This window comes from Entelurus aequoreus, linkage group LG23 (genome assembly GCF_033978785.1).
Source record: "Entelurus aequoreus isolate RoL-2023_Sb linkage group LG23, RoL_Eaeq_v1.1, whole genome shotgun sequence".
NCBI lineage: Eukaryota > Metazoa > Chordata > Actinopteri > Syngnathiformes > Syngnathidae > Entelurus > Entelurus aequoreus.
Window position 1 is genome coordinate 36,786,342 of NC_084753.1, and position 15,106 is coordinate 36,801,447.

Below are 15,106 nucleotides of genomic sequence, written 5' to 3' on the forward strand. Positions count from 1 at the left end.
CTGCCACATTCGTCTAGTGTTTGTAGGGTTCTCGAAGAAGTCCTGCACTTTCTGACTGTGAGCACGCTTTGCAACCTTAATGGCACGGTTCAGGTTAGCTCTGGCTGATTTTAATGCCACCATGTCGCCAGTCTTGAAAGCCTTGTTCCGAGCCTTCAGCATGCACGTACCTCACTGTTCATCCAGGGTTTCTCGTTGGCCCGTGTGGGGATGTTCTTGATCACACTGACATCCTCCATGCACTTCTGAATGTATGCGGACACAGATTCTGCATACTCCTCCACACATGTGTGGTGATTTTCGGTGGTGGCTGCTTTGAACATGTCCCAGTCTGTGGTTTCGAAGCAGTCTTGTAATGCTGACATTGCTCCCTCTGGCCAGGTCCTCTCCTGCTTCACTGTAGCTTGCTTCCTGATCAGCAGGGGCTTGTATGCAGGAATTAGCATCACAGATAGATGGTCTGAGGAGCCGAGGTGGGGGCGTGGTGCAGCTTGATACGCCTGTTTAATATTACTATACACCAAGTCCAATCTGCTTCCACCCCTGGTTGCAAAATTCACATATTGATAGAAATGAGGGAAAACTGTTTTCATGTTAGCTTGATTAAAATCCCCTGCCACGATGAAAACTTCCTCTGGATGTGTAGTTTGCAGTTCATTGATGGAGCAGTACAAAGCATTCAAAACTTCTTTGGTGTTATTTATATTTATTTATATATGCACCTTATTGCTTTTTTATCCTGCACTACCATGAGCTTATGTTACGAAATTTCGTTCTTATCTGTACTGTAAACTTCAAATTTGAATGACAATAAAAAGGAAGTCTAAGTCTAAGTCTAATGTATATAATAATCTTCCATTCTTCACCTTCATTACCGCTTGATTTAACTCTCATCTTATTTTATCCAGAGAGAACTTTACCATAAAAAGATGGCTGCACATCAATAAACTGTCACTAAACTTCAATAAAACTAAATATATCATATTTGGATATTGTAAAAATGTAAAACACAAATTATGATGGATAATATTGAAATGGAAGGAATAAAAGTAATCACATGTTTAGGAGTTAATATAGATGATGAAGTAATCTGGACACTACATATAAATCATATAAAGAAAACATTTAAAAAATGTAATGCAATAATAAATAGAATAAAATACATACTTACAAATATTAACTACAATTATTGTACCCAACTTCAGCTGAAGCATACATTGTTTATTGCATAAAGGTCTGGGGACGTACATATAAAACAATCACAAAACAATATTCATAATACAAAAGAGAGTAATAAAGATATCTAATAGAATGGATTCTAGAGACCTAACAAATGATTCATAAAGTCACACATTTTAAAAGTAAATGATCTTGTATAAAACACAACTGCTCAAATGATGTATAAAGTAAATAATAATATGCTTCCAGAAGTGGTCCAGAAGATGTTTCAGATGTGAACCAGTAAGTATGAACTAAGAGGGATTTATGTGTACTCAAAAGCAAAGGTATGAACACATGTAAAACAAATATGTATATCATATAAAGGACTTCATCTATGAAATCATCTACAATTAGAAAATAAAATATGTAACACTTCATTATTTCAAAAAAGATATATAAAACACTATTATGAATAAGTATAAAAGTGAATTATGAATATCTACACATAAAATGTTTCTTGTATGTAACATATTTTATGTACTGTTTATTCTCACCTTTTCAGTCAAATTGTTCTGTTCATTTTAAAGTACACAAATGTGTATATTAACTCATGTACTTGACTGAAATAAAAGCACTAATCTGAAGTGTTTAATCTATAAATGTTAGAATCATATTAACAAGATTGTCTTACACACACAACAATGATGTCACACATGTTATATGTGCTGATGTTGTTAGAAAGTCAAAGTCAAACTTTTGACCGTTTACTTCAAATCCTGCATCTTCATTTGCTGCTGCTGTTCTCACCAGCACACTTGTGTTTCTCACACTGGTACTTATAAGAGAATCTTTCACCACACACACTGCAACTCCACACTTTCTCTCCTGTGTGTGTTCTCATGTGTACTGTAAGAGTGTTTAGGTGACCAAAGCTTTTGTTGCAGCATGAACAGGAGTATGGTTTTTCACCAGAGTGTGTTCTCATGTGTACTGTACAAGATTTTGGGCAACGAAAGCTTTTGTGGCAGCTTGAACAGGAGTATGGTTTTTCACCAGAGTGCGTTGTCATGTGTAATTTTAATTGGTGTCTTTCTATATAACTTTTACCACATACTGAACATATAAAAGGTTTTTCACCAGTGTGTATTCTCATGTGTACTTTTAAATTACTATTTGTTACAAAACTTTTACCACATTCTGAGCAGGGAAAAGGTTTTTCTCCAGTGTGTATACTCATGTGTGTTTTCAAAAATTGCCTTTGAGTAAAATCTTTACCGCAGATTGAACATGAAAAAGGTTTTTCTCCAGTGTGCATTCTCATGTGTGTTTCCAAATGGTGCCTTCGGGTAAAATCTTTACCGCAGAATGAACATGCAAAAGGTTTTTCTCCAGTGTGTATTCTCATGTGTTCTTTCAGCATGTGTTTTAGTCTAAAATCTTTACCACATTCTGAGCAGGAAAAAGGTTTCTCTCCAGTGTGTGTTCTCATATGTTCTTTCAGAAGACAATGGTATTTAAAAGTTTTGTCACAGTGAGAACATGTGAAGTGTGTGTTGTCAGTGTGACATGTCTTATCATCTTTAGAGTGTTCATCATCAGTGTCAGGAGAGTGTGACGTTGTGTCCTCACTATCTGATAGTGGAGCTAAGAGCTTGTCTGCTTGTGATCCTCCACAGTGGTCTCCATCAGCTTCTGTTGTCATGTGTTGAGTTGAGCTGCTGCTTGGAGGCTCCGCCTCTCTCTTCTCATCACTCTCACCTTTGACCTCATCACCTTCACTCTTCACACTGATGAGGTGTCTCTTGTCTTCCTCTATGAAGTGGGGGGACAGCCGCTGTTTTTCTTCATCTTTAAAGTGGGGGGGCTGTGGCTCCTCTTCTTTCACGTGGAGGTGCTGTGACCTCTTCTGCTCCATACTGGAGGACCCCTCCTGCTGCTCAGGTGGACGATATTTTTCACAGACGTCTGCAGGACACAAGGAGACAAACACATGCTGGGATCGAAATAGATAAGATTTTACCAACTCAGATTTCATTTTCGATTCTGCTTTACGATTCGGTTTTTTGTGGACTCACTTTTGCTTTCACATTCTGTAAAAAGGAGAAGAAACAGGTCGATTAGCATCAACTTTGACTAGTTGAGAAGTAACATGAGCGTACAAAGCCAACAGTGAGGTCTTAAGAGGCACAGATTTTACGGGTCCCCCATGAGGTGGCAGAGGGCCCTAAGGACAATATTCTGCTTTGAAAATATCTATAAAATAAAAATATTTTTGGCAAAAAATTTACAAAATACTACGCGTTATTTTGTGGCAATTACAAAAGAATGTCCAGTATAATTCTCAGGGCATTCAATCAATCACAACTGGACTGTTAAACTGAACATATATACATAAATATACAGTATATATATATATATATATATACATACCCCGTTTCCATATGAGTTGGGAAATTGTGTTAGATGTAAATATAAACGGAGTACAATGATTTGCAAATCATTTTCAACCCATATTCAGTTGAATATGCTACAAAGACAACATATTTGATGTTCAAACTGATAAACAATTTTTTTTTTGCAAATAATCATTAACTTTAGAATTTGATGCCAGCAACACGTGACAAAGAAGTTGGGAAAGGTGGCAATAAATACTGATAAAGTTGAGGAATGCTCATCAAACACTTATTTGGAACATCCCACAGGTGTGCAGGCAAATTGGGAACAGGTGGGTGCCATGATTGGGCATAAAAGTAGATTCCATGAAATGCTCAGTCATTCACAGACAAGGATGGGGCGAGGGTCACCACTTTGTCAACAAATGCGTGAGCAAATTGTTGAACAGTTTAAGAAAAACCTCTCTCAACCAGCTATTGCAAGGAATTTAGGGATTTCACCATCTACGGTCGGTAATATCATCAAAGGGTTCAGAGAATCTGGAGAAATCACTGCACGTAAGCAGCTAAGCCCGTGACCTTCGATCCCTCAGGCTGTACTGCATCAACAAGCAACATCAGTGTGTAAAGGATATCACCACATGGGCTCAGGAACACTTCAGAAACCCACTGTCAGTAACTACAGTTGGTCGCTACATCTGTAAGTGCAAGTTAAAACTCTCCTATGCAAGGCGAAAACCGTTTATCAACAACACCCAGAAACGCCGTCGGCTTCGCTGGGCCTGAGCTCATCTAAGATGGACTGATACAAAGTGGAAAAGTGTTCTGTGGTCTGACAAGTCCACATTTCAAATTGTTTTTGGAAACTGTGGACGTCGTGTCCTCCGGACCAAAGAGGAAAAGAACCATTCGGATTGTTATCGGCGTTAAGTTGAAAAGCCAGCATCTGTGATGGTATGGGGGTGTATTAGTGCCCAAGACATGGGTAACTTACACATCTGTGAAGGCGCCATTAATGCTTAAAAGTACATACAGGTTTTGGAGCTACATATGTTGCCATCCAAGCAACGTTACCATGGACGCCCCTGCTTATTTCAGCAAGACAATGCCAAGCCACGTGTTACATCAACGTGGCTTCATAGTAAAAGAGTGCGGGTACTAGACTGGCCTGCCTGTAGTCCAGACCTGTCTCCCATTGAAAATGTGTGGCGCATTATGAAGCCTAAAATAGCACAAGGGAGACCCCCGGACTGTTGAACAACTTAAGCTGTACATCAAGCAAGAATGGGAAAGAATTCCACCTGAGAAGCTTCAAAAATGTGTCTCCTCAGTTCCCAAACCTTTACTGAGTGTTGTTAAAAGGAAAGGCCATGTAACACAGTGGTGAACATGCCCTTTCCCAACTACTTTGGCACGTGTTGCAGCCATGAAATTCTAAGTTAATTATTATTTGCAAAAAAAAAAAAAGTTTATGAGTTTGAACATCAAATGTCTTGTCTTTGTAGCATATTCAACTGAATATGGGTTGAAAAGGATTTGCAAATCATTGTATTCCGTTTATATTTACATCTAACACAATTTCCCAACTCATATGGAAACGGGGTTTGTAATAAACTAGATTGATTAAGACATTGCTGGACAGCAGAGAAGTAACTAAATCCAAAAAATCCAAATATACATTGAATATATGTTTTAAATATATCTGGCTTGTATCTTCAGTAGGGATATAAATCGTTAAGAATGTATCGATATGATACGCTAATCGATACTGGTTATCGATATCAGTATTTATCGGTATTCTTATCGGTACTACATGTCATTTGTGGAAATAAAAAAGTGGAAAAAAGGCATTTTAAATATCATTCCTATTAGCACAAGAGGTGGAACACCTCCAACATGATGTTCTGTAACATCTCAGAGCAGGGAAGTCTTTTATCAACAGCTGTTTATTTGAAGTCTTAAAGAAGTCAACTATGTGTGCAGTGCAAGGTGAAATGCAGTTATGTCATCTTCATGTCAGACCGAAGACAGCACGTACGGCTGGGGAAGATTGTCTCGGACAGTCGAACCACAAACACTGGTACTCCTCAGGGCTGTGTACTCTCCCCCTGGCTCTTCTCCCTGTATACAAACTGCTGCACCTCCAGTCACCAATCCGTAAAACTGCTCAAGTTTGCGGATGACACCACCCTCATCGGGCTCATCTCGAATGGCGATGAGTCCGCCTACAGGAGAGAGGTGGACCGGCTGACGTCCTGGTGCAGCCTCAACAACCTGGAGCTGAACGCCCAGAAAACAGTGGAGATGATCATGGACTTCAGGAAAGTCACAGCCCCACCATCCCCCCTCACCCTGATTGACTCTCCCACCCCCGTCCCCATTGTGGACTCCTTCCATTTCTTGGGCACCACCATCACCCAGGACCTCAAGTGGGAGCTGACCATCAGCTCACTCATCAAGAAGGCCCAGCAGAGGATTTACTTCCTGCGGCAGCTGAGGAAACTTAAGGTGCCGACTGAGATGCTGGTGCAGTTTTACTCAGCCATCATAGAGTCCATCCTGACCTCCTCCATCACAGTGTGGTTCCCCGGCGCCACAGTCCAGGATAAGAATAGACTGCAGCGCATCGTACGTGCTGCTGAGAAGGTGATTGGCTGCAAGCTCCCATCCCTCCAGGACTTGTTCTCCTCCAGGACCAGGAGGCGTGTGGGTCGGATCACAGCTGACTCTTCTCACCCTGGACACAAACTATTCTCCCCTCTCCCCTCAGGCAGGAGACTACGCTCCATCCAGACCCACACCTCCCGCCACCTGAACAGTTTTTTCCCCTCGGCCATCAGGCAAATGAACAATAACTCCTAACAGCAGCTCCTTGAATTCCTTGAATCCCTTCTAAGTCTATCTGATAGCTCAGTCACAGCTCTTTTTATACCAAATATGTGTTATATGTGTTTTATGTGGGCTCTGTACAGAGGATGTCGTTGTGGCTTGTACAGCCCTTTGAGACACTTGTGATTTAGGGCTATATAAATAAACATTGATTGATTGATTGATGTCGCACGTTTGCACCAAGAAAAATTTCTAGTTTGTGAACCCGTTCTCAAACAATGGCAATGAAACTATTCTGATTCTGATTCTTGTCAATAACACACACATCAAACTTTTGCGTGTTGTTGCTTCCTTATTTGTCATTATTCAAAGCTGATTTTAATGTGTAGCAGCGGCAGCTGAACTCAATGTGACAACGTGTCATAGTTGTGTCGTTAGTCCAGAATCTTCACGGTCCTCATGGACGACCAGTACTAAAATAAAATGGTACTTGGGTATACATCCCTAATCTTCACCACTAAACCTTTGAAATATGCTGACATATGTGCTGCTAAAGGTAAATAAACAGTAGCCATATTGAATGTTTGCCTTCATTTGACCACGTGAGGTAAGGAGGACGGCCTCTAGGTCACATGGTTACACCCCAGCAATTACATGGTTGATGATTTGACCGGGGCGGTATAGCTCGGTTGGTAGAGTGGCCGTGCCAGCAATTTGAGGGTTCCAGGTTTGATCCCCGCCTCCGCATCCTAGTCACTGCCGTTGTGTCCCTGGGCAAGACATTTTACCCACCTGCTCCCAGTGCCACCCACACTGGTTTAAATGTAACTTAGATATTGGGTTTCACTATGTAAAAGCACTTTGAGTCAATACAGAAAAGCGCTATATAAATATAATTCACTTCACTAATTCACACGATTGATGAGCATTCATTTTTAAATGGTGGTGTTAAAAAGCAAGTATATCTCCATCTTTAGTCATAAATGTGGCCCCCGGATGAACATGTGTCACAAACATTGTATTAGATGATATGTGGATGTTGTGCTTACTTGGACTGTGATGAAGCTGTGAGGACTCAGGTGGTTTGTCTTCATGCTCTTCAGTCTTCACAGAGACAACAGTCAGTGGAAACTTGGTGAGATCAGCCTCTTCCTGTCCTACAGGACACTCTCCCTCCTCTTCCTCTTTAAAATAAGGGGGCTGTGGATCCTCTAAAGTGAAACTGTCCCCCTGCAGATGAGGGAGACATTCTTCTTGGTGTCCAATCAGCTGATGGATGTCTACAGGACACAAACAAAACACATTTTAACTCCTACATGCTAAATATTAAATCGTACATGAAATATAAGGCTGTGGTTATTGAAAAGTTTATTAATCAAGTGTTCTACTGGAAATGTTTTCGATTAATCGAGTAACTGGATAAAACGTAGTGTTGCTTGGTTGAAGACGAATTTAAGCGACTTTAAGACATTTCACTTAATAATGAACGACCAATTGGTTTGAGATGGTATGAGATCAAGATGTCATCTTTAGATCAGGCTTTGTTTTTTCGACAATCACTGCCACATTAAAAAGTTAAAGTACCAATGATTGTCACACACACACTAGGTGTGGCAAGATTATTCTCTGCATTTGACCCATCACCCTTGATCCCCCCTGGGAGGTGAGGGGAGCAGTGAGCAGCAGCAGTGGCCGCGCCCGGGAATCATTTTTATGGTGATTTAACCCCCAATTCCAACCCTTGATGCTGAGTGCCAAGCAGGGAAGTAATGGGTCCCATTTTTATAGTCTTTGGTATGACTTGGTCGGGGTTTGAACTCACAACCTATCGATCTCAGGGCGGACACTCTAACCACTAGGCCACTGAGTAGGTGGATGTAGTAGGTGTTGTAGTAGGTTAATGGCTGCACCAATATGAAGGAAATAACAGGTCAGTACAGCTTTTACACACATAAATAACTTGTCAAACCTGCCAGCTAGCAGGCTAGGTTTACAGCGTCAGTTACCATGGTAACTGACTCCGACTTTGTCTTACCTCTCTTATTTTACTTTTTTACTATTTAAATTACTCAGATTTTAAATTCGAAAGACAAATCAGCAGCGTCGTTCAAAAAAGCTTGTATCAATTACGCCAAATAGCGAAAGTGAAACCGCTTCTATCAGGACATGATCTCGAGAAATTAAAGGCCTACTGAAACCCACTACTACCGACCACGCAGTCTGATAGTTTATATATCAATGATGAAATCTTAACATTATAACACATGCCAATACGGCCGGGTTAACTTATAAAGTGACATTTTAAATTTGCCGCTAAACTTCCGGTTCGAAACGCCTCTGAGGATGACGTATGCGCGTGACGTAGCCCGACGAACACGGGTATGCCTTCCACATTGAAGCCGGTACGAAAAAGCTCTGTTTTCATTTCATAATTCCACAGTATTCTGGACATCTGTGTTCGTGAATCTGTTTCAATCATGTTCATTGCATTATGGAGAAGGAAGCCAAGCAAGCAAAGAAGAAAGTTGTCGGTGCGAAATGGACGTATTTTTCGAACGTAGTCAGCCACAACAGTACACAGCCGGCGCTTCTTTGTTTACATTCCCGAAAGATGCAGTCAAGATGGAAGAACTCGGATAACAGAGACTCTAACCAGGAGGACTTTTGATTTGGATACACAGACGCCTGTAGAGAACTGGGACAACACAGACTCTTACCAGGATTACTTTGATTTGGATGACAAAGACGCAGACGTGCTACTGTGAGTATGCAGCTTTGGCTTTTTTTTGCGTATGTACGTAACTTTTTTAAAATATATAAGCTTTATGAACCTTGGGTTAGGTGAACGGTCTTTTGGGCTGAGTGATTGTGTGTGTTGATCATGTGTTTGAATTGTATTGGCGTGTTCTATGGAGCTAGGAGCTAGCAGAGGAGCTAGGAGCTAGCATAACACGTACCGTACCGTAAGTGCGCGTCACGTACGTAACTTTTTAAAAATATATAAGCTTTATGAACCTTGGGTTAGGTGAACGGTCTTTTGGGCTGAGTGATTGTGTGTGTTGATCGGGTGTTTGAATTGTATTGGCGTGTTCTATGGAGCTAGGAGCTAGCAGAGGAGCTAGGAGCTAGCATAACAAACACGCAGGTGTTATTATGCAGGATTAATTTGTGGCATATTAAATATAAGCCTGGTTGTGTTGTGGCTAATAGAGTATATATATGTCTTGTGTTTATTTACTGTTGTAGTCATTCCCAGCTGAATATCAGGTACCGTGAGTATGCAGCCTTGGCTGCTAAACATTCGATAACTTGACCGTATGTGCGCGTCACGTACGTAACTTTTTAAAAATATATAAGCTTTATGAACCTTGGGTTAGGTAAACGGTCTTTTGGGCTGAGTGATTGTGTGTGTTGATCAGGTGTTTGAATTGTATTGGCGTGTTCTATGGAGCTAGGAGCTAGCAGAGGAGCTAGGAGCTAGCATAACAAACACGCAGGTGTTTTTATGCAGGATTAATTTGTGGCATATTAAATATAAGCCTGGTTGTGTTGTGGCTAATAGAGTATATATATGTCTTGTGTTTATTTACTGTTGTAGTCATTCCCAGCTGAATATCAGGTCACCCCCGGCTCTCACAGCATCTTCCCTATCTGAATAGCTTCAACTCCCCACTAGTCCTTCACTTGCACTTTACTCATCCACAAATCTTTCATCCTCGCTCAAATTAATGGGGAAATTGTCGCTTTCTCGGTCCGAATCTCTCTCACTTCATGCGGCCATCATTGTAAACAATAGGGAACTTTGCGTATATGTTCAACTGACTACGTCACGCTACTTCCGGTAGGTGCAAGCCTTTTTTTTATCAGATACCAAAAGTTGCAATCTTTATCGTCGTTGTTCTATACTAAATCCTTTCAGCAAAAATATGGCAATATCGCGAAATGATCAAGTATGACACATAGAATAGATCTGCTATCCCCGTTTAAATAAAAAAAATTCATTTCAGTAGGCCTTTAATCCACGCCTTTATCTCGACTCTTTAGACTACTGCAATGCCCTGTATGTAGGCATTAGCCAGGCCTCCCTCGCCCGCCTGCAGCTCGTGCAGAACTCTGCTGCTCGTCTGCTAGCACATCACCCCTATATTAGCGTCCCTTCACTGGCTCCCTGTGCGTTACAGAATCAATTTTAAACTCATTTTATTTGTTTTTAAATGTCTAAACAACCTCGCGCCAACATATCTCTCCGACCTCCTTCAGCCTTACTGCCCCACCCGATCCCTAAAATCAGCCGATCAGCTGCTACTGACGGTCCCGGACACAAGGCTGAAGCTTAGAGGTGACAGAGCTTTCGCTGCTGCTGCTCCCAAGATCTGGAACGACCTACCTCTGAGTGTTAGACAAGCCTCCTCTCGTCCTGTTTTTAAATCTCTCTTAAAAACATACTTTTGTTCCATGGCTTTTAAAACTGAGTGATATCCATCCTGCAATGGCACCCCATAATACACCTGCTGTGAACCTGTTTTTATATTTTATTTATTTATTTTTTATCGTGTTCTGTTTGTGTTGTTGTGTTTGCTCGGTTCTCGTATTATCTTTTAACCTGCCCAATGTACAGCACTTTGGCTACCCCTGTGGTAAATTTTAAATGTGCTTTATGAATAAAGTTGATTTGATTTGATTTATTTTTGGAGATAAAACGTTTTAGCTTTACATACCGTATTTCCTTGAATAGCCGCAGGGGCGTTAATTAATTTAAAACCTCCTGCCACACCTGCGTTTACCGGAAACCGGCGGGATGGCCGTGCATGCGGTAATTATTTTAAAACCTCTTCTCACTCCGCCGTTTACCAAAAGGAATCCATAAAATTTAGGCGTGCGCTTTGAGTGTCATGTAAGCATACCATCATGAAAAGCACATTTAATTAAAAAAAACGTTATTATGGTCTTACCTGTACTTAGAAATGGAGTCCATTTGCAGCTCCTTCTGACCAAAAGCATCGATAACTTGTTTATAGAAGTCTTCCTTATTTTCTTTCTTCAGTTTTAAAAGTCTCTGTTTCGATGGAGATATTCCTTTAATTATTACCTCCTGCTTCGATTGAAAGTCCAGTTTAGAAAACTGTTTTATTTTAGATACCTGTATGTGATCCTCCATGTTAGAAGTTCAGGCAGAGGGAAAAAATAAATCTCTTGCTGCGTGTGTTCACTTCTTCTGCAGTACAGGAAGTCGCAAGAAGGATCACTAGCGCGGCAGCGCCCTCTACCACCAGGAGGCGGGAGTGATTTAATGACTTATACAGTATTTCACACACGCAGCTACGGTATATTAATAAAACATAGCTGCTTACTGTTCTCTTTAGCATACTGTACCGGTATTCAATAGCTTGGACCTTAAATCCTACTGAAAAGCTCTTTATCTTTTTTCCTTTGTGCGATTGTAAACTACTGAAATCAGCTTCCTCCATTTTGAAAAGGAGGACAGATGCGTCACTCGTGACGTAACGAATTTGACCCGGTGGAAGTTCTAGCCATATGCTAAATATTTTGCGAAACGAGTTTGACCCGGCGAAAATTATAGACATGCGATAATAAAATTAATATTTTGCGAAACGAATTTGATCCAGCTTCAATAATAAACCGGCGATAAGGCCAAGCATGCGTTAATTATTTTGAGAAACGAGTTTGACCCGGCAGTAATTCTAGACGTCATCATCATCAGCCATTGTCAGTCCACTGCTGGACGAAAGCCTCAGCATGTTTCTGCCATAGTGAACGATCTCTAGCTGCTCCCTGCCACTGCACTGTTCCCCAATATTTGTCTATCTCATCTCGCCATCTCACTCTTGGTCTTCCTCTATTTCTGCTCCCATCCATGGGTCTCCATGATGTCATTAGGGAAGTCCATCTATTATCTGTTCTACTGATATGTCCAGCCCACTTCCACTTACTGAATTTGATAGTTCTCATAATGTCTTGGACTTGCGTTTGTTTTCTCACCCATTCATTTGTTTTTCTGTCTTTATATGTGATTCCGAGCATATTTCTTTCCATGTTGTGTTGTGCTGCTGCTATTTTCTTTTCCATTTTATTTGACAATGCCCAGGTTTCAGCTCCATATGTCATGGTTGGTAACACGCATTGATTAAAGACCTTTCTTTTTAGGCTTAACGGTATTTCTCCTCTCATGATGCTGCTCAGTTTTCCATATTGGCACCAGCCCAATCTGATTCTCCTCCCTATCTCCTGTTCTTGACTCTTTTCTTTCAGGCTAAATCTCTGCCCCAGATAGATATATTCATTAACTTCATCAATTTCATTTCCATTAACAGTCACAGGTCCATGAGGTACCATGGAATTTGCCATAACTTTTGTTTTTTTCATATTCATTTTCAATCCACAACATTTGCTGGCATTTGCAAGGTCTTTAAGCATATCTTCCACTTCACTGATTTGCTCTCCCAAGACAACAATGTCATCTGCAAATCTCAGATGATTAAATTTGTCTCCGTTGATATCAACTCCTTTATCCTCCCACTCCAGAGAGCGATAATTCTAGACGTGCGAATACTATATTCCCTGCGCCAATTCAAGGAAATACGGTACTCAGGAGTTTGCACTTAACCTGCTCTCTGGAATATTCCCCCGGTGACTGTGTGAGTTTTGTGTAAACATGTTGATACACATTGTTACAAACTGAGAGGAACATCAACCTCTCATAAATATTGTGTGTCTGAAACTGTCTCGTTTTTATGAACAACGTAAAACAATCAGTGCATCATCCTCACATGACAAGTCATCTTCCTATAGACAATTTATTTAAGAATAGTGTTAATAATAAATATAAAGTTAGTAAACATGTGAAAGTAAGAAGTAAACAAACCTGTTCTGTGTAACACAACTTGATGTTTTTGATGTTGTCGCTCCTTCTCCTCTTTTGTTGGACAAAGTTCCTCCTCGTACTCTGCTATCGTTCTTTCGCACATTTTCACACAATCACAACACTTTACACTCACACTTGATCTCTGCTTAGCGATGTGTTTTGATCACTTCCGCCTCTCTTTGTTAGCAGCTAGCAAGCTAAGCTAACTAGCAAGCTAAGCTAGCTCGAGAAGCATCAAAGTGCGCTCAGACTAATATAACCGGATGCAAACAGTTATTAACGATGTTTACTCTATTTAATAGAGTGTAATAAAGGACATATATGTGTACATGGACGCACAGATTAAGAACACTGAACTGTGACGACTGCAATAACGTCTCCACCGTCAGACGCCATCTTGCTTTATCCTCGCCGTGTTCGGTTCGCGCGCAGTGTTGTCAGATCTCGCGAGAGAAACAAGTACACGTCCCACCCCCGGTACAACTATTTCAACATTCTGAAAATAAAAGTAAACTTGTCCATTTTACATTTTCAAAACAAAGACTTACAACTTATTTTCGTAAAAATATTCAAATTTTAACAATGTATCGAAAAAACAGTAGCATAACAATAGAAAATAGAATAGAATAGAATAGACTTTATTGTCATTATATTTGCATATAACGAGATTAAGGACTCCAATTTAAAGTGCGGTAGTGGAAACAAATATGGATTAAAAATGAATCACATAAGAAGTAATAAAGATAAAATATAAGAATTGAAATAAACAGACTACTATCCAATAAAAACAATAAGCAATCCTGTACAACAGGGGTGTCAGACTCAAATACAGAGTGGACCAAAATTTAAAACTGAACAAAGCCGCGGGCCAAGGTTGAACAAATTAACCTTTTAATAGGGACCCAAACAAGTTTTGCATTGAATATTGAACAAGCAAGGCTTATATAACTTTATAGTGACATGCAAAATCGAGTTTCAAATAATAATAATAATAATAATTAAAAAATATCAATGGCATATCAAATACAATTTAAATAAAAATTGAATGCCTCTTTTCTATTTGCAGCCTTCTGAGGTAAATATCAACATTTGGAAATGTGGACTCGTCAGACCACAGAACACTTTTCCACTTTGTATCAGTCCAGCTTAGATGAGCTCAGGCCCAGAGAAGCCGACAGCGTTTCTGGGTGTTGTTGATAAACGGTTTTCGCCTTGCATAGGAGAGTTTTAACTTGCACTTACAGATGTAGCGACCAACTGTAGTTACTGACAGTGGGTTTCTGAAGTGTTCCTGAGCCCATGTGGTGATATCCTTTACACACTGATGTCGCTTGTTGATGCAGTACAGCCTGAGGGATGGAAGGTCACGGGCTTAGCTGCTTACGTGCAGTGATTTCTCCAGATTCTCTGAACCCTTTGATGATATTACGGAGCGTAGATGGTGAAATCCCTAATTCCTTGCAATAGCTGGTTGAGAAAGGTTTTTCTTAAACTGTTCAACAATTTGCTCACGCATTTGTTGACAAAGTGGTGACCCTCGCCCCATCCTTGTTTGTGAATGACTGAGCATTTCATGGAATCTACTTTTATACCCAATCATGGCACCCACCTGTCCCAATTTGCCTGTTCACCTGTGGGATGTTCCAAATAAGTGTTTGATGAGCATTCCTCAACTTTATCAGTGTTTATTGCCACCTTTCCCAACTTCTTTGTCACGTGTTGCTGCCATCAAATTCTAAAGTTAATGATTATTTGCAAAAAAAAAAAGTTTATGAGTTTGAACATCAAAATATGTTGTCTTTGTAGCATATTCAACTGAATATGGGTTGAAAATTATTTG

At 40.3% G+C, this 15,106-nt stretch overlaps 2 protein-coding genes across 2 annotated transcripts in view; one reads left to right on the forward strand and one right to left on the reverse strand.

The window, feature by feature from the left end:
* Positions 1 to 15,106, forward strand: part of LOC133640864 (zinc finger protein 260-like) — a 47,453-nt gene that overhangs the window by 7,531 nt on the left and 24,816 nt on the right. The window lies entirely within an intron of this gene.
* On the reverse strand, positions 1,218 to 13,651 carry LOC133640658 (zinc finger protein 391-like). Its single transcript, XM_062034202.1, has 3 exons — positions 13,267 to 13,651; positions 7,433 to 7,663; positions 1,218 to 3,126 (listed from the first exon to the last, which is right to left on the reverse strand). The coding sequence occupies exons 1-3, from the start codon at positions 13,367 to 13,369 to the stop codon at positions 1,946 to 1,948; spliced, it is 1,515 nt and encodes a 504-aa protein (XP_061890186.1). The 5' UTR covers positions 13,370 to 13,651; the 3' UTR covers positions 1,218 to 1,945.

Coding starts and splice junctions, on each gene's coding strand:
- LOC133640658 (XM_062034202.1), bottom strand. CDS start 13,369: ATGTGCGAAAGAACGATAGCAGAGTACGAGGAGGAACTTTGTCCAACA. Junction 7,664..13,266: donor AGTTGTGTTACACAGAACAG/GTTTGTTTACTT, acceptor TGTGTCCTGTAG/ACATCCATCAGCTGATTGGA. Junction 3,127..7,432: donor ACAGCTTCATCACAGTCCAA/GTAAGCACAACA, acceptor TGTGTCCTGCAG/ACGTCTGTGAAAAATATCGT.